This window comes from Pristis pectinata, chromosome 35 (assembly GCF_009764475.1).
Source record: "Pristis pectinata isolate sPriPec2 chromosome 35, sPriPec2.1.pri, whole genome shotgun sequence".
Lineage (NCBI taxonomy): Eukaryota > Metazoa > Chordata > Chondrichthyes > Rhinopristiformes > Pristidae > Pristis > Pristis pectinata.
The window spans coordinates 306,493-331,483 of NC_067439.1; the positions used below are offsets into that span (position 1 = coordinate 306,493).

Sequence of the window (24,991 nt, forward strand, 5' to 3'; positions counted from 1 at the left end):
CAGGCCCCGGTCCTTGGTTATTCTGCTGACAAATCAGACAGGATGGAGTGATTTTCTGTATGGTTGGGGTTATGCCGGGGGCGAACCATTGTTGATCAATTGCATGTTGCATTGCTCCTTTGCCCGTGTGTGTCTGTGCAGGCACGAGGCGACACGGGCAAAAACAGGTTTCTTGGACATACCACCTGCCCATCTGGGTGAAATCAAAATCCATCCTTGTAGTGGCATTGTGCCTTCTCCCATGTCTGTTTTCCTGTGGACTAGCGTGCTGCTGTGCTGCCTGTAATTCAGAAGACTCTAAAACAGGGACAAGAGGGTTACTTGAGGTGCGGAGGGCTTGCAGAACTGGTTTCTGTGCTGCTGCCACCTTTTTGGCTGCCTGGTCAGCGTGGGCATTCCCCTGGGAAATTTCGTCTGTTGCATTGGTATGTGCTTCGCACTTAATAATCGCTAGTTGCTTGGGCAACTGAATTGCCTCGAGCAAGTTTAACACTAGCTGGGAGTGTTTGATGGACTTTCCCGTGGATGTAATGAAACCTCTATTCCATATTTGGCCAAAGTCATGAACAACGCCAAAGTCATAGCGAGAGTCTGTATGTCTATATATATATATATATATTGTGTGATATGTATGTGTGTATACACACACACACACACACACACACACACACACACACACACACACACACACACACACACACACACACACACACACACACACAGGCTGTCTGATCCTTAGCCAGTATACAAGCTCAGGTTAGGGCAAAAAGTTCTGCCGCCTGTGCTGAAGTGCCCTGAGGCAGCGCATAGGCCTCCACTGTCTGGTGTGGATCCACCACGGCATAGCTGGCAAGGAGTAGGTCATCTCTTGGCTTATGTGAAGACCCGTCAGTAAAGAGGGTCAAGTTTGGATTTGGCAAAGGGTCCGTCCTCAGATCCACTCTAGGGGAAGTGGAGTGCTGTACCATAGCAATGCAGTCATGCTCGTCTTCCTCTGAGGGCTCCGGAACAAAAGTAGCAGGATTGACTGCGGGCGATTGGCAGTAAGTATAATTGGGGTGTGATAGCAAAATCACTTTGTATCCTGTGCATCGAGAGGCGGTAAAATGTTGTGTCGCAGCTGAGTTTAAAAGCAGCATAACAGCATGAGGCACTCGCACTTCACGGGTGGTCGAGAACCAGTGGTAAAGATTTCTCGACCACGATGGCTGTTGCTGCTACTGCGCGGAGACAAGCAGGCATTCCCAATACCACTGCTGGAAGGGCCGTAGAATAGTAAGCAACTGGTCTTTTCCCACCCCCATGATTCTGGGTGAGTACTCCGGTAGCGAACACTCCTTTTTCACAGACATGTGACTGAAAAGAGTGTTCATAGCTGGGGAGCCCCAAGGCTGGGGCTGTTGTTACAGCTGCCTTGAGAACCTGGAATGCAGTTTCTTGCTCCGGAGTCCACTCTACCTGTGCGGGTGCTTCCTTTGCAGTGGCGGTGCGGAGGACTGCATCATGTAGACGGTAATCGTGTATCCACTGCTGGCAATAGCCAACCATCCCCAGGAAGGAAAGAACCTCTTTCTTTGTTTTAGGCGGTGGTATCCGTAGGATGGGCTGTATTCGGTCTGATCTTATTTCTCGAGTCCCAGCCTTCAAAGCAAATCCAAGGTACTGTACTTGTGGCTGACAAAATTGTAGCTTAGATCTAGCCACTATGACCCTGGGCGGTTAGGAACTGGAGTAGGGTCACTGAGTCTTTTACACGGTCTGCTAGGGTAGGCGACGCCACCAAAAGGTCGTCGGCGTATTGTATCAATATGGAACTTCCTCCCAGGTGGCACTTGTCTAAGACATGTTTAACAGCAGCAGCGTACACGGCTGGACTTACTATATACCCCTGGGGCAGTTGAGTCCAGGTATACTGTTGCCCCTTGTAAGTGAAGGCGAACAGATACTGGCTATCCGGGTGGAGGGGAATAGAAAAGAAGACGGAACACAGGTCGACCACGGTGTAGACAGTAGCATCAGGTAGAATGGATGAAAGAATCATATTAACGTCGGGTACCACTGGGGCTATGGGAATTACAATGTTGTTTACAGCTCTTCGATCCTGCATAAAGCGCTACTCATTAGGCCGTCCAACTTTGGGTATAGGCAGTATCGGTGTGTTACAGGGGCTGACAGTAGGCTTGAGAACCCCTTGTTGGAGCAGAGTCTATTACCGGGGCTATGCCTTCTTCTGCCTCGGGGGCCAGTCGATACTATTTGACACATGGTAATACAGCATTCTTTTTTAGCTTGACACAGTGGTCTAAGTACTCGGCCTACGTGTGTCTTGTGAAGGGCCCACAAGTCTGTATTTACTATTTCCAATGCTAAGGGGCCCGTAGAGCCTGGCGACTCAGGTGGTTGCTGTCGTTGGAACTCAGGGGTCCTCCAGCTGGCGGGAAATTCCCGGAAGATATACTCTTCCTTTTTCAGGTCTGTACCATTTCAAAATTCCCAATGTGGTTGATAATGGAGGCAGATTGTAACCGTTTAATCATAGGGCCTATCTGTTTTGCCTGATTGGGGGGGGGGCCGCACGGCAAGGGTCAAATGAGGTACTGACTCGGGTCTCAGGCGGAACAGGGGTTGCTGCTTTGTGGTCCGGTGTACCGGGATGCCCAGTCCTTCCTTCCCAAAATAGAGATAAGGTTCTGGGTGTATCTTAGTTTTTTGCCCTTCATGAGTGCCTGCCTTCTGTCTGTATTCAGGATCATCTTAGATTGTGTACCAGGTGGTGCAGTGTAATCGGGAGTGGTGTTGTACCACTTGCAGCAAGCCCCACAAAGCTTCAGTGTGAGCCGATAGCATCAACTTCTCGAGTTCTTGTCTTAATTGGCACATCTTAACTGTATAGGGGTTGCCCTCGAGTTGCCAGCAGTATAATATGGGTTCGGAGTTTAGCTTTGGGGGTAAGGAGCAGGGATGTTAACTGATGTGTCCAGGGCGAGGGTACTTCCATATACGTGCCCCGAGGGGTGCAGTAAATTGTGGCTCCCAGTATGCACAGAGTCTGGCATCCCAACAGGGGCAAGGGAGTAGTTTTGGATATTATCAAACTTTCTTCTATTTGACTGTCTCTCAGAGACATCTCTGATAGGGGTTCTGTCAGGGGAATGCCGGCTACTCCTATGGTTACTACCCTGTTCTGACTTAGGGGTAATCCCAGGGAGGTGGGTACAGAGGACAGGGTAGTGCCAGTGTCCACCAAGGCTTGCAAATGAGTGTCTCCTATTCTAAGGGTTACCATGGGTTGCATTTTGGTGTCTTGGGAAAGTGATATAACTGCTCCCTGCACCACCACCTCCTCTGGGCCCCCCTATTCTTGTGGAAAAGGGTGGTTGTAGGTGAAAGCGGCACCTCCTCTTTCATTCTGTTCAATTGGCTTTACAGGTTCTCAGCAAGGGGTGCTTCGACATTCCCTGGCCCAATGTCCCTTCTTTCCGCAATTCCAACATGTATCTTGGGATCTGTCCCTTCTTTGTCCCCAAGGCTGTCCCCCTTTTCCATTTCTCCTTCCTTACCAGTAAAGTTGTGTCTTATGTGTCTTAGGGCCAACCCGAGGACCAACAAAAGAGTCCTTCTCGATCCATATTTACCAAAGTGGTCACTATCTGATTTCAGTTCATAGCTTGCCAATCCAGATTTCTCATTTTAAAGGCCTGTGCCTGTTGTCAGACACAGACCTTTAAAATCTTTGTCAGCATGCAATTGAGCAGTGTCTGAACGGCCAATGGCCCATTTCCTTCCAACGGGACCCCTGCATATTCCTCCCATGTATTTCTAAACCGAGCTATAAAATCAGGGGCTCCTTCATCCTTCCTCTGTAGGCATCTAGTCACTTCTCCTAAGTCCCCATGTTGTTGTGCTGTCCTCATAATGGCCTCCTTCCCTCTATAGGCCAGCCAATGACCCTGGGATTCGTTACCTTGTTGAACCTGATCATCATTTGTATGCCAATCCCCATTTTCCCCGGGCGGAATCTGGAATGTATCTTTCAGAGCCGCCCAGGAACTTCCATAGGCACATTTCAACAGGATTTGTAAGTCACCCGGGAGAGGTTTATAAATTTCACACATTTGTTCCACCCAATTAAGGAATGCTGCTGATCTTTTTATAGGATTAGGGGCTTCAGCCACCATGGCTCGTGCTTCTGCAGGAGTTCATGGTTTTAATGTTGCAGTTTCTCCTATCATTATCTTTGGAGCCTGAACCGTTGGAGAGGTGGAGGAGTCAGCGGCTGCTCATTGAGCCATACTTCTGGTTTGTACCCCTTCCCCCAGTTCTGCCTCCCCACCTTCCCCTACCTTTGCTCCTTGTTCGGGTTCACCAGCTCTTTCGGCAGGAGCTAAAGGTGCTGCTTGTCCCTGAGTGCGGTTATTTTGCTGACGCCAGGCAGCTACCATCTTTATTACCTCATCCATCACTCCATCTGGAATGATACTAGGACTATAATCTTTCCTTCTTTGAGATACCATTTGAGGTATCTGGGGGTATAATGGTACAGGGGCTGGTGTCGTGGGATAGGGTGGCAGGGCAGTTGGTGATGCCGCGCCTTGCTTCTCGTCGGGGCCTGGTGTGACAGGAGGCTCCTCCTCCTTTTCTTTCTGTTTTGTTTAGGGGGTTGGTGTCTCTTTGCCGCCTCCATCCATTTCTCAAAACATCCCATCATATATTCAAAATCCCACTTAGGGTCCCCATTCCCATTCGCTACCTTATCCCACCAGGTCTGTATCAAAGGGATTTTAAAGCTTCCTCTGTACGGCCAATCTCCCTGTGACCAGCCATACAGGTCATTACTAAAAGTTACAGCGTATCGGTCGTCACCTGTTTCCTGAATTACCGTGTCTGCTGGTGACCCCGGAGGCACCAGAGGATCTCCTACCTTCTGCCGAGCTTTCTTCACAGTTTTTATCCGTTCCTCCATTTTCTTACTTTCAAGGCCCCTTGCGATCTTGCTTGTCGGGGCAGGGCCGCAGGAGCAGCAGAAGCCGCTCGACTGCTGACACTTCCCATTCTCTGAAAAAGAACACAGTTATGCTGCGCGCTCAATTATATCCCCCAAAAGCTTATCTACAGCACTCACTGGTGTTTGGAGTTTCCTCAGCAGTCCCTCCGTTCCTTTATTAATGGTAGGCCGTCCCCCTTTCAGCTAGGACGCCTCTCGCCATCCCCCTTTCAGCTAGGATGCCAACTCTCCAAACTTGGAGAGTACCTTTCTCCACTTGGGTTCTTTTTAGGGATCCTGCTAAAGTGTCCATCCAGTAGTTCCTCCACAACTTGGAAGGTGTTAGAACGCTAAGGGTATCCCATCCTCGTTGCCAGTCTGTCGCGGAAAAGAGGTTACACGGACCTGGAGGGCGTCTGCTTTAGAAAGCTTTTATTGTAGCATGATATCATGGAGAGCTCGGGCTCCTAAAAGCAGAGTTCTGAAACTCTGCTCAGCAAAGGATTACACTCATTTTTATAGTTAAAATATACATGACAACAAAAAAATTTACACAAATACAAAAGTTTCTCAGCATGTTCTAGCCGATAACCCGAAGCAACTATCAGCTTATAAATTACTCTGCCTGCAGCGTTAGGATAGATTATGAAACAATGATTCCAGAGAAAGAAGTTCCCATGTCCTTCCTTGAGAACAAGCAAGCTAGATGAAGGTAGTTAGGTGGCAGAACCAAGGACAACTGTCAGTAGAAACGGTTTGACCCTCTTAATAATGCTTTAAATTTTCTTCCACAGCAATCCTTTCTCCAATCTACCCGGCAGTTCCCCACAGTGTTGGAATGTGGGTCTTTGTCTGATTGCCCCATATGTAGAGTTGTTTGTATCAGTTGTTCTCCTTTGGGTTATCGCTCGATGAAGGCCACTTGCACCACCCCATCTCTCCCTCAGAGAAAGAAGACTTGGGTGACCTAGTTCCACTCTGTTGTTGCCCACATATTGTCAACAGCCATTTAATAGAAGGGTTAACGTGAGAGGAGTGGTCCTTCCTGCCCTCCATTACTGCATCCTTGTGCTGCACACACAGTGTTTACACCCAACACTTGAACTGAACCATAGGGTCACAAGTGCCCAAAGCAGATTCCACATTATTTCTGTGATCTGAGTTGAGTGTAGAAATCCTGGGACTGTATGTTACAGAACGCTCCAACAACACAAGGTGGTGCTCTCAACACATTGACTGCTCCCATGCTCCCAATCACCCCTTGCCCTTGGCCTTGGAGGATTGCAATTTTCAGTCGGCTTTAGTTCTATGTAGTTTTTGTTTTTTTCAAAAGTTCCCTTATTAAAACAAGTCTAAAAGAAAATAAATATAGGCTGTTAAGGTCAAAATTTTCATAACATGTAATGATATTGTAACACATCGTCAATTGTCATCTGTTTACAAACTTAAAGTAAATGCCTCCTGAGGTTTTAACACAAATTTTCCAAGTTTGATCATATGGCAGGATGGCCTTAAACTGTGGCCCTTCCGCATCGAGCCCTGACAGTTTTCTTTTAAAGTGATAACTTTATTTACTCATTGACAATGCCATAATGATTTTGAATTAAAATGCAATCCAGCCCCTCATGTGCCCACTGGTCCCGGAAGGCCTCTAAACAGCCAGCGGACCAGTCACCGTATAGAACAGTACAGCATAATACAGGCCCTTCGGCCCACCATTTTGTGCCGACCTTTAAACCTCGCCTAAGACTATCTAACTCCTTCCTCCCACGTATCCCTCTATTTTAAATTCCTCCATATGCTGATCTAGCAATCTCTTGAATTTGACCAATGTACCGGCCTCCAGCACCGCCCCAGGCAGCGCATTCCATTCCCCAACCACTCTCTGGGTAAAAAACCTTCCTCTGATATCTCCCTTGAACTTCTCACCCATCACTTTAAAGCCATGCCCTCTTGTATTAAGCATTGGTGCCCTGGGAAAGAGGCGCTAGCTGTCCGCTCTATCTGTTCCTCTTAATATTTTGTATACCTCTGTCATGTCTCCTCTCATCCTCCTCTCCAAAGAGTAAGCCCTAACTCTTCATAATGCATATTCTCTAAACCAGGCAGCATCCTGGTAAATCTCCTCTGCACCCTTTCCAACACTTCCACATCCTCCCTACAATGAGGCGACCAGAAATGGACACAGTACTCTAAGTGTCGTTTAACCAGAGTTTTGTAGAGCTGCATCATTACCTCATGGCTTGTGAACTCGATCCCACAACTTATGAATGCTAACATCCCATAAGCTTTCTTAACTACCCTATTCACCTGTGAGGTAACTTTCAGGGATCTGTGGATATGGACCCCCAGATCCCTCTGCTCCTCCACACTACCCAGAATCCTGCCATTAACTTTTCCTCTGCCTTGGAGTTTGTCCTTCCAAAGTGTACCACCTCACACTTCTCCGGATTGAACTCCATCTGCCACTTCTCAGCCCAGCTCTGCATCCTATCAATGTCCCTCTGCAATCTTCGACAATCCTCCACACTATCCACAATACCACCAACCTTTGTGTCATCTGCAATCTTGCCAACCCACCCTTCTACCCCCTCATCCAAGTCATTACTAAAAATCATGAAAAGCAGAGATCCCAGAACCGATCCTTGTGGGACACCGCTAGTCACAGCCCTCCAATCTGAATGCACTCCCTCCACCACAACCCTCTGCTTTCTACAGGCAAGCCAATTCTGAATCCACACGGCCAAGCTTCCCTGGATCCCATGCTCTCTGACCTTCTGAAGAAGCCTACCATGGAAACTTGTCAAATGCCTTACTAAAATCCATGTAGACCACATCTACTGCACTACCCTCATCAATCTGTTTGGTCACCTCCTCAAAGAACACTATAAGGCTTGTGAGACATGATCTACCCTTCACAAAGCCATGCTGGCTGTCCCTGATCAGACCATGATTCTCCAAATGCCCATAGATCCTATCTCTAAGAATCCTTTCCAGCAGCTTGCCAACCACAGATGTAAGGCTCACTGGTCTATAGTTCCCTGGACTATCCCTACTACCTTTTTTGAATAAGGGGACAACATTTGCCACCTTCCAATCCTCCGGTACCATTCCCGTGGACAACGAGGACTCAGATCCTAGCCAACGGTTCAGCAATCTCCTCCCTCGCCTTCCGGAGCATCCTGGGGAATATTCCGTCCGGCCCCAGGGACTTATCTGTCCTATTATTTTCTAACAGCTCCAACACATGCTCTCTCTTGATATCAACACGCTCTAGAACATTAACCTTACCAACACTGTCCTCAGCATTATCAAGGCCCCTCTCCTTGGTGAATACTAAAGGGAAGTATTCATTGAGGACCTCAGCCACTTCCACAGCTTTCAGGCACACCTTCACACCTTTTGTCTCTAATCGGTCCTACCTTTACTCCTGTCATCCTTCTGCTCTTCACATAAGTGAAAAAAGCCTTGGGGTTTTCCTTAACCCTACTCACCAAGGCCTTTTCATGTCCCCTTCTTGCTCTCCTCAGCCCCTTCTTAAGTTCCTTCCTTGCTACCCTATATTCTTTATAAGCCCTATCTGATCCTTGCTGCCTACACCTTATGTATGCTGCCTTCTTCCTCCTAACTAGATGTACCACCGCTCTTGTCACCCGTGGTTCCTTCATCCTGCCATTCCTCCTCTGCCTCACCGGGACAAATTTATCCCTAACATCATGCAAGAGATCCCTGAACAATGACCAGAGTACATCTCCCTTCAAAAATGTCATCCCAATTTACACTTGCAAGTTCTAGCCTTACAGCCTCGTAATTTGCCCTTCCCCAATTAAGTATTTTCCTGTTCTCTTTGCCCCTATTCTTGTCCATGACAATGCTAAAGGTTAGGGAGCGGTGGTCACTGTCCCCCAAATGCTCACTCACTGAGGGATCTGTCACCTGACCTGGTTCATTACCTAATACTAGATCTAATATGGCATTCCCTCTAGTCGGCCTGTCAATATACTGTGACAGGAATCTGTCCTGGACACACTTAACAAACTCTGCCCCATCTAAACCTTTGGTACGAAGCAGGTGCCAATCAATATTTGGGAAGTTGAAGTCTCCCATGATTACAACCCTGTTATTTTTGCACCTTTCCAAAATCTGTCTCCTGATCTGCTCCTCAGTATCCTTACTGCTACCACAGGGCCTGTAGAAAACTCCCAGTAGAGTAACTGCTCCTTTCTTGTTCCTAACTTCCACCCATACTGACTCTAGAGAGGATCCTTCTACATTATCCACCCTTTCTGCAGCTGTAATAGTATGCCTGACCAGTAACGCCACCCCTCCTCTTCTCCCCCCCCTCTCTGTCCCTTTTAAAACACTGAAATCCTGGAATATTCAGTATCCGTTCCTGCCCTGGTGACAGCCAAATCTCTGCAAGAGCCACAATATCATAGTTCCATGTATTTATCCAAGCTCTCAGTTCATCACCCTTATTCCTGATACTTCTTGCATTTAAGTAAATGCACTTTAGCCCATCCACCTTACTACTTTTATACCCTATACTCTGCTTCTCCTTCCTCAAAGCCTCTCTATATGTTAGATCTGGCTTTACTCCAAGCACTTCTTCCACTGACCGATCCTTCTGGTTCACATCCCCCTTGCAAACTAGTTTAAACCCTCCCGAAACATACTAACAAACCTGCCTGCAAGGATATTGGTCCCCCTCGAGTTCAGGTGTAACCCATCGAATCTGTACAGGTGTCATCTTCCCCAGAAGAGATCTCAATGATCCAAAAATCTACAACCTTGCCCCCTGCACCAACTCCTCAGCCACGCATTCATCTGCCATTTCTTCCTATTCCTACCTTAACTATCATGTGGCACCGGCAGCAATCCCGAGATTGCTACCTTTGAGATCCTGTTCTCAGCCTTCTGCCTAGTTCCTTAAACTCACTTTTCAGGACCTCATCCCTCTTCCTACCTGTGTTGTTGGTACCAACGTGTACCACGACTTCTGGCTGCTTTCCCTCCCACTCAAGAATGCTGTGGACCTGATCAGAGACATCCTGGACCCTGGCACCTGGGAGGCAACATATCAACCTGGATTCTCGCTCATGTCCACAGAACCTCCTGTCTGTTCCCCTGACTATCAAGTCCCCTATCACTATTGCCCTCCTCTTCTCCTCCCTTCCCTTCTGAGCAGCAGGACCAGTCCCAGTGCCAGAGACCTGGCTACTGCCACTTGATCTCTGTAGGTCATCCCCCTCAACAGCATCCAAAGAGGAATACCTGTCTTTGAGGGGAACAGCCTCTGGGGTCCTCTGCACTGTCTGCCTGTTCCCTTTCTCTTTATCTCCCCTGACAGTAACCCATCTATCTGTCTCCTGGACCCTAGAAGTTCCTGCTGCAAGGGGGGGGGGGGGGGGGGTGTGACTGTCTCCCCATGCAAAGCATCTACATAACTCTCTCCCTCCCTGATGCTTCACAGTGTTTGAAGCTGTGACTCCAGCTCATCAGTTCTGAGCCGAAGTTCCTCCAGCCTCAAGCACTTACTGCAGATGTGGTCACTGTGCACCCGAGCAGGGCCCACTAGCTCCCACATCATGCAGCTGCAGCACATCGCCGTGCCCTCCATCTGAACTATGTTTCCTACCTAGCTGTAGTCTACTTAAAAGTTATAACAATAACAGTAAACCTTACCTTTACTTACCAGCTACTCACCAGTATTGCTGCAGGTGGCCTCCGCCTCTTGATGCCGAAGCCTGTTGTGCCAAAGCCACTCACTTTGACTCTGTCCACTCTGACAATGGCTGCTCCAAAATGGCTGCTCTGCTTGACAATACCTCCTTTTTATTGGCCCTTCTAAATCCTGCAAGAACAAAAAGCCTGCGAAAACACACAAGCTTTTTAAATACTTAGTATGTACCTCTTTGGGATCCGCTGCTCTAACGTCTCCCAGGCCGACTCTGTGGGGAAAATGGTTCCTCTCCATGGACATCCGAGTACAAACTGCCTCAGCAGAAGAGCAGTGAGCAGTTGGCTCAGACAGACTCTTCAACGGCCAACGGCCAACTGCCTGCACTGTGACTGATGCCAGTGCAGGAACTGGCATCAGTCTGTGTAGCCAGACCTCCTCATCAGTTGTCTTTACAGTTCCCAGAATTCCAGCTGCCCTTCAAACTTGCTGCTCTGAGAAGCCAGACGGTGCCCAGTACAGACACAAAAAAATTTTGCCAATGCTGGAATCTGGAGCAATACACAAAAAGTGCCCAGTACATGTTCCCCTGTTTATATGATGTTGACTTGCTCATCATGAAACTGGAAATCTGAAATAAAGACAGAAAATGTTGGAAATACTCAGTGGAGAGTGAAACAAAGTTAACAATTCAGGCCAGTAACCTTCCATCAAATGCCTTTTCTGATGAAATATCATTGATCATTCACCTGAAAATCTACCTCTGTTCCTTTCTCCACAGATGCTGCCTGACCTGCTGAGTATTTCCAAAATTTTCTAATTATATTTTAAGTAAAATCATAGGCAGTGGAAATTGCAGTGAGTTCCTGATTTGTCTTTGTAATTCATTGTTCATTTATGTTGTCTCAAGTGAGAAAATGCCAAACTGCTTTCTGGGCGTGCACCTCTCCCCCCCCCCCCCCCCCCCCCACCGTCCTCCATCCCCTTCCCCTGTCTGTTACACTCCCTCTCTCTTTATCCATGCCTCTGTTCCTTCCTGCCTTTCTCTAGGCCTGTCTTCTTCACTCCAACTACACCTGAATCTCCCTGTGTCTCAGTTAAACTTCTATAACTCTCTTCTCCATTTCAGGTAAATTTCACGTTGTGATCCAGACATCCTAGGACTCTGTGTGGCTGGACAAGGACCAAAGAGGGAGCAATGAAGCTTAAATGTAACTGGAGACACATTTGTGCCTTACCATTTCCTGTATAGTTGCTGTACTTTGAAGTTCTTAGTTGGTTCTGTGATGGGGATAGAAACGAATCAAAGCCTATTTTATGGTGAGTGTGGCAGCTGATAAATGAACCCTTCCTTGGGGCAGTTATATGACAAAAATCATCCTGAAATTACTGTCTATTATTATTGTGACTATCTCCTGAGCAGCTTTTTTTGAGCTCTTACTCTCAGCTGTTGTCTCCCTTCCCCTGTTCTTCCTCTCCCTATTTTCCACCATCACCCCTTCTGAGAAAACACAATTGGAGACATACTGTGCAAAGGGTGCCCTGTCAACAGGCTTCAGCACCTTCAGTTACTGCTTTGTTGGAATTTGAGAAGCACAGAATCAGAATGTAATAAGAGCATGGTGAAGTGGTTGTTAGCCTGTCTAACGAAGCACAAGAGATAATCCAGGGCTACTATGTCTCTTGGTTTGCTGACTCCTGTCTCAATCTGCCTGCCATATATTAATGATGTTGGGGGAGTTGGCCTGCAAACCGTCCCCATGTGTCCTTGAGGTATTTGTTGGGCCAGAGCAAAGAGCACTGTGCCAGACTTGATGGCAGGCTCCAGAGAGCCCAGGATTGGGGTCACACCCTGTAGCAATTCCCCTTGTGACTTGCCTGTATTTTACCTCGTGATGTAAAGTTACTGATGTTCAGAGCTGATGAGTCATGAGAGCGGGAGGGTCATGATCTACACTGCAGGTTATGAAATGCTCAGGCTCTTTATTGTAATAAAATCAACTTGTGAGATCTGAAGTACCTCGCCCCTTTTCCACATTCACTCACCTCCCACTGTTCCTAATGCTGATTTTCAGAGGAAGCAGCTGCTGTATTAGATTGTACTGGACTCGGATTTAAATGATTAAAGTGACAAGGTGAGAGATTCCTCAGTAATTTATTTCGGGGTAAATAAAATTCATAAATAATTTGCAAATATAGAGACGAGAGATTCTGCAGATGCTGGAATCTGGAGCAACACACACAAACTGCTGGAGGAACAAAGTAGGTCGGGCAGCATCTATGGAGGGAAATAAACAGTTGATGTTTTGGGCCAAGACCCTTCATCAGGACTGGAAAGGAAGAGGGTAGAAGCCAGAATAAGAATGGAGGGGGAGGAGCACAGGCTGGCAGGTGATAGGTGAGACCAGGTGAGAGGGGGAAGATAGGTGGGTGGGGGAGGGGGGATGAAAGGGAATGATGTGAGAAGCTGAGAGGTGATTGGTAGAAGAGGCAAAGGGCTGAAGAAGAAGGAATCCAGTAGGAGGGGGCAGTAGACCATGGAAAAAAGAGGAGGTTGGAATAGAGGGGCAGGTCATGAGGGTGGGGGAGGGGGAGAAGGGGTGAGGGGCCACAGGAATGAGGGAAGACAAAGTGAGGAGAGGAGAGGGGAGGGGGTTACTGGAAGTTAGAGAAATCGATGTTGAGGCCGTTAGGTTGGAGACTATCAAGGCGGAATATGAGGTGGTGTTCCTCCAACCTGCGTCTGGCCTCAACATGGCAGTAGAGGAGGCCATGGATAGACATGTCGGTATGGGAATGCGATGTGGAATTGAAGTGGGTGGCCACCGGGAGATCTTGGCTTTTGCGGCAGATGGAGCGAAGGTGCTCAACAAAGCAGTCATCTAATCTGCATTGGGTCTCACTGATGTAGAGGAGGCTGCACTGGATGCAATAAGTGACAGTCTTAGATTCATAGGTGAAGCGCTGCCTCACCTGGAAGTACTGTCTAGGGCCCTGAATGGTGGTGAGAGAGGAGGTGTAGCACTTAGCACGGTTGCAGTGATAAGTGCCGGGGGTTATCAGTGGAGAGGGATGAGTGGATAAGGGAATTGCGGAGAGAGCAGTCCCTGCGGAAAGTGGAGGGGAAAATGTACCTGGTGGTAGGATCCCACTGGAGGTGGCGGAGAATGAAGTGTTGGATGCAGAGGCTCGTGGGGTTGTAGGTGAGGATAAGGGGATCCCTGTCCCTGTTGTGTTGGGGTGGGGGGTTAGGGTGAAGGCAGACATGCAGGAAATCGAGGAGATATGGGTGAGGGCTGCATTGATGGTGGTGGAAGGGAAACCTTATTTACTGAAAAAGAGGACATCTCAGATGTCCTGGAATGAAAAGCCTCATCATGGGGACAGATGTGGCAGGAGCAGAGGAACTGGGAGAAGGGGATAGCGTCCTTAGTTTGGAAATGTTAATTGATAACAATTTGCAGTTATGTAAGATATTCAAAGAAATTTTAGTGTAGCATTGGCTGTTATAGAGGCAGCCCTGCAGCCATTTTGGTAAAGAGGAAGATCCCACAATCAGCAATGTAACAAATGAATTTTTTATATAACAAATAATTTTTTGTAATATATTTGTCAATGTTGCTTGAATAAAGAATGTTTTCCCAAGGCACTGGGAGAACTCCCTGCTCTTTGATATTGTGAGATCTGCAAATATGTATGTTGTCTTGGATGAGATGTTCATCTCTTGTTATGACAACGCTCCCTCAGTACTCCCCCTCTGACAAGAGTGCTGCTCCCTCAGTACTCCCCCTCTGACAGAGTGCTGCTCCCTCAGTACTGCCCCTCTGACAGAGTGCTACTCCCTCAGTACTGCCCTTCTGACTGTGTGGTGCTGCCTTAGTACTGCCCCTCTGACAGTGTGGTGCTCCCTCAGTACGGCTTCTCTGACAGAGTAGTGATCCCTCAGTACTGCCCCTCTGAAAGTGTGGTGCTCCCTCGGTGCTAACCCTCTGACAGCACCATACTTCTTCAGTACTACCCCTCAGACAGTGTGGTGCTCCCTCAGTATGGCCTCTCTGACAGAGTAGTGATCCCTCAGTACTGCCCCTCTGACAGTGTGGTGCTCCCTCAGTACTGCCCCTCTGACAGTGTGGTGCTCCCTCAGTACTGCCCCTCTGACAGTGTGGTGCTCCCTCAGTACTGCCCCTCTGACAGTGTGGTGCTCCCTCAATACTGCCCCTCTGACAGTGTGGTGCTCCCTCAGTACTGCCCTTCTGACAGTGTGGTGCTCCCTTAATACTGGTCCCTGATGGTATAGCACGACCTCAGTGTGGCATCTCCTCATACCAATTGACAGTAAATTGGTTCATTATTGCCATATGTACCAAGGTACAGTGAAAAACTTTGCATGCCATCCACACAGGTCATTTCATCAAAATGTATCCTTGCGTGATCTGGAAAAAGCTCTTACATCATTGGTTTACCATGAAAATTTTACTGGAGTAATCTGAATACTAATGGCACCAACGTCAGATTCCATTCCATAGAGTCAGAGAGAGATACAGCACAGGGACGGGCCCTTTGGCCCATGCACTTGGCACTGACCATCAACCACCCATTTACATTAATCCTACAGTAATCCCATTATTTCTTCCATTCTCCCCACATTCCCACATTCCCAGCACATCCTCCCACCCCTCCTCCCCTGCCCCCGATTCTAAAACTCACACACTGGGGGCAACCTACAGTGACCAATTAACCTTCCAACCTGCACGTCTGGGATGTGGGAGGATACCCAGGACAAACCCGAATGTGTGCAGGGAGAACATGCAAAATCCACAGACAGCACCCAAGGTCAGCATTGAATCGGGGCCTCTGGTGCTGTGAGGTATGAACTCACATTTCACTTTGTCAGTGGATTGTTCCCACTGCTGTTCAGGAATGGTGGCTCTCTCCAACCATACTGGACCCTCTAGTATTTCACCATCAAGAACATTAGAAATAAAAGCAAGAGTAGGCCATTCAGCCCCTCAGTCTGCTCTGCTATTCAATAAGATAATGGCTTTTACCTCAGCCTCAACTTTCCTGCACAGATCTCATGTCCCTTGATTCCCTTAAAAATCCAAATTCTATCCAACCCCCTTTTGAATACCCAGAGACCCTAGTGACCACATCCCCCACCCCTGCAGCGATCGTTTCTCCCTCCCCAGCAGCAGAGATCACCTCCCCACTCCTGTAGAGACTGAGCCCCCGCAGCTCACTTTGATAGAAATCTCCGAAGGTTCACTTGCTCATCTCTGTCCCAATGGCCAGCCCCTTATTTTGAGGCTTGTACACACCCTAAGCCAGAGGAAACACCACCCCTGCATCTGCCCTATTTGTATGTTTCAGTGAAATCACTTTTCATTCCCCCAACCATGAATATATAGAACAAAAATCAAACTGCTGGAGGAACTCAGTGGGTCGACCGGCATCGTGGGGAGAAAGGAATTGTCAAAGTTTTGGGTTGAGGCCCTGCACCAGATGCACTGAGCTGAGTTCCTCCAGTCATTTGTTTTTTGCTCCAGATTCCAGTATCTGCAGTCTCTTGTGATTCTTGAAAATGTAGAGCCAGTTTTCTCAATCTCTCCTTGTACAACAAATAACCATCCCAGGAATCAACCTGGAGAATCTTTGGTGCATTCCTTCTCATAAATGCATCTTTCCTTGTGTATGGAGACCAGATCTGTATGCAATATTCTTGGTGCATCTCACCAGAACCCTATATTGTTGCAGTAAAACCTTTTTACTCTTGTATTCAAATCCTCTTGCAGTGTATGATGTACAGTTTGCTGCCTTAATTGCTTGCTGTACCTGTACCTTAATCTTCAGTGATTTATGAACAAGGACACCCAGGTTCCTCTGAAAATCATCCTTTAGTTTCTCACCATTTAGAAACATCCTTCTGTCCCTCTTTTATATACCAACATGATGACAACCTCTTTTTTGCACATTTTTACTGCCATTTCTTTGCCCATTGAGTTAACCTGTTTTTCCCCTGAAGCCACACTTCATCGTCCTCCCTGCCTGTACCTCCATCCGTCCAGCATCATCGGCAACTTGGATATGTTATGCTTGGTCCCTTCAGCAAATCATTGTAAATTATGAACACTGGGGCCTCAGCGTCCCACTAGCCGCAGCATCCCAGCCTGAAAGTGATCTGTTTATTCTTCTTCCGTTTTCTGTCCTTTAACCAGTCCTTGTGCCATTTTACCCTAATCCCACATGGTTTAGCTTTGCTTAATGACCTCCTGTAGCACTTTATTGAAGACCTTCTGAAATTTTAAGTATATACACTGGTTTGCCCTTATTTATTGTGCTAATTACAGTTTCATGAGATCCTTAATAGATGTCACACATACAGCCCTGTTGACTGTGCCCAATATTATTAATATTTATTAAGTGCCCTACTACCATTTACTTAATAATAGATTCTAGGATTTTCCCTACTACTGATCATAGCCCAACTGGCCCATAGTGTCACATTTTCTCTCTTCCTCGTCTCTGAGATATAGGGTTACACTTGCCACCTTTCAATCTATAGGAACTGTTCGAGAATCTATGAAGTTTTAGAAGATAGCCATCTTTTTTACATCATGGGATTCAGGTCGTCAGTGTTAGAGCTGGAGATGTGTTGTCCAGAAGGTTCCTTATCAGTTTCTTAGCTTTTGCTGAAATCAAATGTTCTCATTTCCCAGGCTTGTTGCTCTACACGGCAATTTTATAAGCCCTTTCCTTTGATCTAATACTATCCTTAACTTCTTTTGATAGCCATGGCTGGACCACATTCCCTGTCGGTTTTTTGTGCTTTAAACTGATATATATTAGCTGTAAATGTATATTCTTTAAATATTAGCCACTGCTGGTAACTAAGGTAGTTTGCAAGTCTGTATAGTTTATTTTATTTAGATTTAAAACCCTGGTTTCACATTGAACTAAATCACTTCCAATTTTTATATAAAATTCTACTGCATTAGATCCAATCTCTTTACTGACCTTGTTAACACAAAACATAGAACAGGCCTTTTGGCCTACCAAGTTGTACTGAACTAATTAATAACACTAATACCTTTTGCCTGCACATGATCCATATCCCATCATCCTCTGCATATTCAATGTGCCAATCTAAGAGCCTCTTAAACACCTTTATGGAATCTGCCTGTACCACCACTCACTGTGTAAAAAAAAACTTGCCCCACACATCTCGCCTTCTAGTATTAGACATTTCGACTCTGTGCAAAGAAAAACCAGCTGCCTATCTATGCCTCTCATAATTTTATAAACTTCTGTCGGGTCTTCCCTCAGCCCCTGCCACTCCAGAGAAAACAACCATAGTTTGTCCAACCTCTCCTTATAGCACATGCCCTCTAATCCAGGCAGCATCCTGCTAAACCTCTTCTGCACCCTCTCCAAAACCTCCACATCCTTCCTATAATGGGGGCAGCAGAGTTGAATACAGTACTCCAGTTGCAGCCTAACCAGAGTTTTATAGAGTTGTTCCATCCTTTATTATCAGGGTGACTGCTTTAATTTTTCCATTTTGTCCTTCCGTTCAGGAATATTTAATTCTCAACCTTTGGCACTTTGCAGCTACATCTCTAGTAGTTACTAGATCATACCCATTTATTTCTACCTGTGCCATCCAAACTGTTAATAATATTGCTTGCATTCAGATAAAGAACCTACAGTATTGCTTTTGCACCATATTCCCTGCTCTGACTTTAATTGGAGTTATATTCTTATGTTTGGATGCTCTGTGCCTTCCTGACAGACACTGGCTATTGTTACCCATTTTTCTCTCTTGCACTAGCACTTTTCCCTTCCTCTCCAATTTTCTAGATGTCTCCTCAGTGGTGCAGCTGGTAGAGTTGCTGCTTCACAATGCCAGTGACCCAGGTTCAATTCTGACCTCCAGCACTTGCTGTGTGGAGTTTGCATGTTCTCCCTGTGACTGCATGGGTTTCCTTCCAGTGCTCCGATTTCCTCCCACATCCCAAAAACATGTGGATCAGTAGGCTAATTGGCCTCTGTAAATCACCCCTTGTGTATGTGAATGACAGTAGTAGAATCTGGAGGCTGATGTGAATGTGGGGAGAATAAAAAAATAGGATGTGTAAATAGATAGTTGATGGTTGGCAGAGACTCAGTGGGCCGAAGGGCCTGTTTCAGTGCCTCTCTGAGGACCGTCCCCATGTGAGCTGGTGCACTGTCCAATGTCTCCACTCATAAGTCATCTCCATGCTCTTCCCTGGAGTAGTGGTGGGATAGTTATGAGAAACTTGATGCATCTATTATTGGCCCAGTTTGAGATCTGCCCTTCTGTGGGCCTGAATCTGCTCCTGTTTGGATATGAGATACTGACATTGTCATTGGCTGTATCTCCTACTGTTTACCAGCAGTGTGTCCAGGTCTGTCTCCTGATAGTGACCTGCCTCTGGAGGAACTTAGCAATCCCTTTCCCTCTCACCCAAACCTTGCTGGTCTTCAGTGTAAGATTATCATCAATTAAAATTGTTGGAGAAGTTCTGATCAAAGTCAAAATGAAAGGCAAATATGAAGCAGCTAAATTAAAGGATCATGGAATATATGTACTTTTATCCCAGTTTCATTTTGGTTTTGGCTTTTAAACAAGTATATGCCTGCGTTTGTGCTTCCTGCATTATTTAGTTTAGTTCCCTGTACTTTCTGTTTCCTCAACCAGTTGTTTGATCTGCGCATTGACCCCTGGGACTACTAGCCCAGTTGGAATCCCAGCAGCAGTAGCCAACTCTGGACAGACTTTAACCATCTCTCTCCCAGCAAAGCAGCACTCAGTTTCTTTTGATAGTGTCCATAGGCTCTTTTGTGTTTCTGTTCATTGAGACCAGTAACAAGAATAGAGCTGGAAGTAACACGTCCTTTATCAAAGATGACTGTAGTGGCTGGTATCAAAGATTACTGTAGTGGCTGGTACAACAATGCATCAGAAATCATACCAAACGAGACACTCATAAATACACCACCACTTGCCCTAAGAAGGAACATACCTACACAAATTAAATATCTATGCAATTTATACTATAGTTATGCATGTAGTCAGGTATTTACATATAAATACATAACCAACAACTACAAATTTAATCAATCTTAACCTCTGAGATCTCCTTGACTACAAAGGTGTCTGAAACTCCTTACGTGTCCACTTCAAACATCCCCAGTTCTGATGGATTATCTCCTGAGAGCTGTGTGTTATCAATTTGATTTTGGGTCTCTGGTGCTCCTGTCCAGCAATAAACCAATCCTGCAATTTAAACCCACGGTCATTCTGCATATCATGTCCAACCACCATCTTCAAGGTCATCACATGCATGTACCAATTAGAAAATAGAACATTACAGCACAGTACAGGCCCTTTGGCCCATGATGCTGTGCCGACATTTTATCTGGCTCTAGTATTTATCTAACCCCTCCCTCCCACCTAGCCCTTCATTTCTTTATCATTCATGTGTCTATCTAAGAGTCTCTTAAATGTCCCTAATGTATCTGCTCCCACAACCTCTGCTGGCAGTGCGTTCTATGCACCCACTTATCTCTGATGTCCCCTTTGTATCTTCCTCCGATCACTTTAAAATTACGCCCCCTCGTGTTCGCCATTGATTGACCTGCACCATTTATATCCACCCTGCATCTTCACCACATAGTTCCTCACTCCCAATACTTCTACGTTCTCCCCAAGGCTCAATTTTAACAAACCTCTGCCCCCTGGTAACCAGTGTGTTCCCCATCTGAGATGGTCTTCGCCCTGGCTCCTGTTCATCTACCCAACCTTCCAAGTTAGGCTGCACCAAAGTCAATAGTAACTGTTGCCAGTCACCCCTCAGCACCTTGGACAGGGGATGTTGTGTGATGGAATGAGGAACAATCCTCTACGCAGATGATTCTTGCCCCACTTTTCTCTCTGGCTGCTATGTCATTGTTTCCTTCACCATACAGACAGATCATTCAGCCTTCCATTAGATATTGGTAGATGTGAGAATTCCATTGGAGCACAGATGCCATCAAAATGCCATCATGAACCATGGACCATTGCAGACACCAGTTTCTCGTGGGGTGGGGGGAAGGGGGGGCATGTATTGTAAAAACCTACCTCAGGGTTTCAATGATCCTTTCTGTGGAGATGTACAACTGAATATGAGTGTCTGTCAACCAGCACAAAAAATAGTCCATTGCCACCTGAAAGAAGTCAATATGCATTTGTTGGAAGGGAACAGCTGGTCATTTCAGTGTTTGCTCTGGACAGGTGAATGGAGGCTTGCAAGACTAATACAATGAGCAGAATTTCACCAATCCTGATCAGTCCCAGGCCAATACACATCATCACTGGCTACCATGTTCATGTGAATAACTCCCGAGTATCAAAGACATCCTTCAGTATGTGTATGTTTAGCATCTTTGGATCCACAATCCCATGGCTTCCTTTAGGCAGCCCTGACACACCATTGCCTTGTGGTTCAGAAGGGTCTGATCTTGTCACCCACCCTCATCTCCTACTCAGTCCACCCTGACAAGGCATATTCATGCTCTTACCTGAAAAGAAATTCTGTGCCAGTGGCCCTGACAATCTCTTTGACTCTTACCAGAAAATCATTTTCAATAACTTGCAATTGAAAGATTCCTTGTTCCAGGTTAGCCGTGGCTCATGGTTGCTGTGACTGCAGATCCACAAAGCACTGAGTGAAACATTCAATGGAAAAATCCAGATGCAACAGTGTGATAGCCCACGTGGACAGATTATTCAGCCTCCCCCTTGGACACTGTATAGTACAGTGACATTAAGCATTGTCAGGTCCATTAGAGTGGAAGAATACAACAAACTGCCAATCTGAATTGTGACCAGTGTCAGAAACCAGCACAGTTGATATCATTAGAATAGGTGACTTTGGTTCAAAGATTGTCACCAGCATTTTATGGTCCTTATATAATGAAATGCCTATCAACTAGAAACCTTCCAAGTCCACTAACCCCAGAACAATGCCCAAAGCTGCCTTTTCAATTTCCACATAATTTTTCTCATGGGGTGTGATGGTGTGGGAACCATACACAGTGGCTCTTTATGGCCTGGGTTCCATAACATGGTGTTGCCTGCACCCACAATGTAGCTGAAAGTGTTGCATGACAACTCTAAGGGTTTCCACAAGTCAGACTGGACAAAGAAAGCTTCACTACTAAGTTTAGCTCCACCCTGTCAGTGCCGTTCACCTCAAAGTCAGGCCTCTCCTTTATAACAACCTGTAAAGGGAATGCAGTGTGGTGGCCAAATGTGGTAGAAACTTTTAGTAATACTGAAGCATCCTGGGGAAAATATAAAGCTCCTTTGCTAATACCTATTTTTTTTCTAACATGTAGAACAATTTGTCTATATAGGCTTAAGGGCATCAGGAAATGGCCTTGACCAACAATGAACAGGCCTGGCTCCTGGACTATTGTGTGTGGGCCCTGTACCCAACAGTGTCACTGTATAAATTGTTGGAAGGATGCTCAGACTGCAGATCCACAGATACTGTGCAATGCAATGGGTTTCCATCAGTCAATTTGCAGTGCCAATAACGAATCCTTCTGCATCATTGAATGTTTCTTGTAGCCACGTCATTCGTAGCTTCCTTGCCATATTGGATAGTGCAGTACAATTCACCCAGAAACTACAGGAGCTCCCTGGAGTACACCCACAGCAGGGGAGTTGTATCTCACCCACTGAATCACATTGAATAACCATCCATACCTATTGTAATGCATTACTGAGTGACCCATGCCAACCTCCATCCTCACAGGATGACTAGATATCCTGATATGACCCACTTCTAGTCTGCAGGGTCACATCCATTGCTTCCAATGAACTGTTCATTTGCAAAGCTCCATTATGTGCACAATAACCCAGTCTGTGAAGTGCCGCCTTTGTGGCAGCTTTCCTCCGTAATTGTTCAGGTCTGTCCCACCCAACAATGTGAACATAGGAGGTGCTGTCATTACTTCTCCCTTCACCCGAACAACACTCACATTCCAATCTTGCATTATTCTCACTATCCTACACGAGGCAGTGTAACACACCACTGTACACAGTGCAGTGTAATCCGTCCAGTGTACATGAGGAGATGTAATAGACCAGTGTACACGAGGCAGTGTAATCCCTCCATTGTACACGAGGCAGTGTGACCCATCACTGTGCATGAGGCAGTGTAACACACATCTATATATGAGACAGTGTGACCCATCACTGTGCACGAGGCAGTGTGACCCACCAGTGTACACAAGACAGTGTAACCCATCAGTGTACACGAGACAGTGTGACCCATTGTGCACGGGGCAGTATGACCCACCAGTGTAAACGAGACAGTGTGACCCATCACTGTGAATGAGGCAGTGTGACCCACCAGTGGAGACGAGACAGTGTGGCCCATCACTGTGCACAAGGCAGTGTGACTCACCAGTGTACACGAGGCAGTGTACTCCCTCCACTGTACATGAGGCAGTGTAACACACCAGTGTGCATGAGGCAGTGTTACACACCAGTGTACACGAGGCAGTGTGACCCATCACTATACATGAGGCAATGTAACACACCAGTGTACATGAGGCAGTGTGACCGATCACTATATACGAGGCAGTGTAACCCCCCCAGTGTACAAGAGGCAGTGTACTCCCTCCACTGTACATGAGGCAGTGTAACACACCAGTGTGCATGAGGCAGTGTTACACACCAGTGTACACGAGGCAGTGTGACCCATCACTATACATGAGGCAATATAACACACCAGTGTACATGAGGCAGTGTGACCGATCACTATATACGAGGCAGTGTAACACATCACTGTACACGAGGCAGTGTGACCCACCAGTGTACACGAGGCAGTGTAACATACCACTGTACTCAATCCCAGGATGCAAGCAGAATAACTCAAGCATCTTGGCTCATGAGAATCCCAGGCCAAGTGAATTTTCATTGTTTTACCTCAGCAGTCACTTCCTCCCACATTATCCACGGTCCCAAGCACTCCTTTCTGGTGAGAGTTTTGTGCATTAGTTGTAACCTGAAGGTATTTGTTCCTCCTTTTCTGGTAATTACTGTTTGAGGACCTTGCTTTACCAGAGATCCATTGTGACCATGTGCTTCCCTTCTCTCTCGGCCCTTCTGTCTCGAATGTCTTCAGCAGCTCTCATTGAAGCTCGAGCAAGCCAGCCTGGGGGCAGGCAATGGATGAGGACAACGCTGCTTCATTCAGCTCCCTACAGTGTCACTCTGGCAGGCCAGCACTTTAGTGAGAAGTTGATCCAGCATGGCTGATAGGAGGGCAATTATATGTTTAGAGGTGATTTGATAATTAGATACTCGAAAGCTGCCCTTTTTAAAATGATTTAATTTGCTTGTTTGAAAATATTAGTCAATGACAAGTTGAAGGCAGGCTCTGACTCAGCAGCAGAGACTGATTCCATTAGCTCCCAGCCAGTGTGAAGTGAATCTGTCTCCAAATTCCACACCTCCTTATTCAGTAATGTGCCAAGCAAGAGAAAAAGCAAAAACTTTTTCTTTTGGATTGTTGAGGACATTTTGAAGGTTCTGATACAAATCAATACTGCATATTAAGCCTGAGGAACGTGTTAAGAGATCAGAGACATTGTTATTAAATAGTAAAGGTGCGATTAAATGTTTCACTTAATTGAACTTTGACGCTTTGGCTCTCTTCTTCATTTCACAGTGAATTCAACTCCAACCCTTTAAGACTTTTGGTGTTTTGCCCTTACAGTGCTGGATTTAATCTATATGCATTTATGGATCAAATCAGCAGCATCTCAGAGTACTTCAATCAAATGAATTATTTGAAAACTGGAGTGACCTATTCTCTAGGAATAGATGGAGACTAATTGAGTTTGCCTGCAGTCCTTTTCACTGTTAAGCAACCTTCCCACACTTGATGTGCTGGTGAAGCACTTAGAGTGAAGGAACAAGGGGAGCAGTGACTGCTGTTTTATGCAATCTACAAGAAAGGCTGATTGAAGAGGTAAGTGCCACAAAATAATCCTGGCTGTCACAGGACACTGGCTCCCCCTTGACCTAGCCTCAGCTGTGGCTCAGTGGGCTGCTGCTGAGGCAAGAAACTGTGGGATTCCAGTCCCAGATCACAGACTGAGCTCAAGTTTTCAGGCACTGCACTGTGGGAGTGCTGCAGTGTTGGAGGTGCTGTGTTTTGGATGAGATTGCCCATGTTTTCTGATTAATAATCTTCCAAAGCTGGGGAGTTCAAGCAATTCTGCAGCTGTGTCAGGAGTATCAGCCT

The 24,991-nt window shown here is 46.4% G+C and overlaps 1 protein-coding gene across 1 annotated transcript in view; it reads left to right on the forward strand.

Moving 5' to 3' along the window:
• Window positions 1–24,378, forward strand: part of LOC127586222 (trafficking protein particle complex subunit 6b-like) — a 33,793-nt gene extending 9,415 nt beyond the window's left edge. Inside the window, exon 6 of the mRNA XM_052044014.1 lies at window positions 11,794–24,378. Within this exon, the coding sequence (XP_051899974.1) occupies window positions 11,794–11,825 (32 nt within the window). The 3' untranslated portion in view covers window positions 11,826–24,378. The remainder of the gene's footprint in view (window positions 1–11,793) is intronic.
• Window positions 24,379–24,991: the final 613 nt, after the last annotated feature.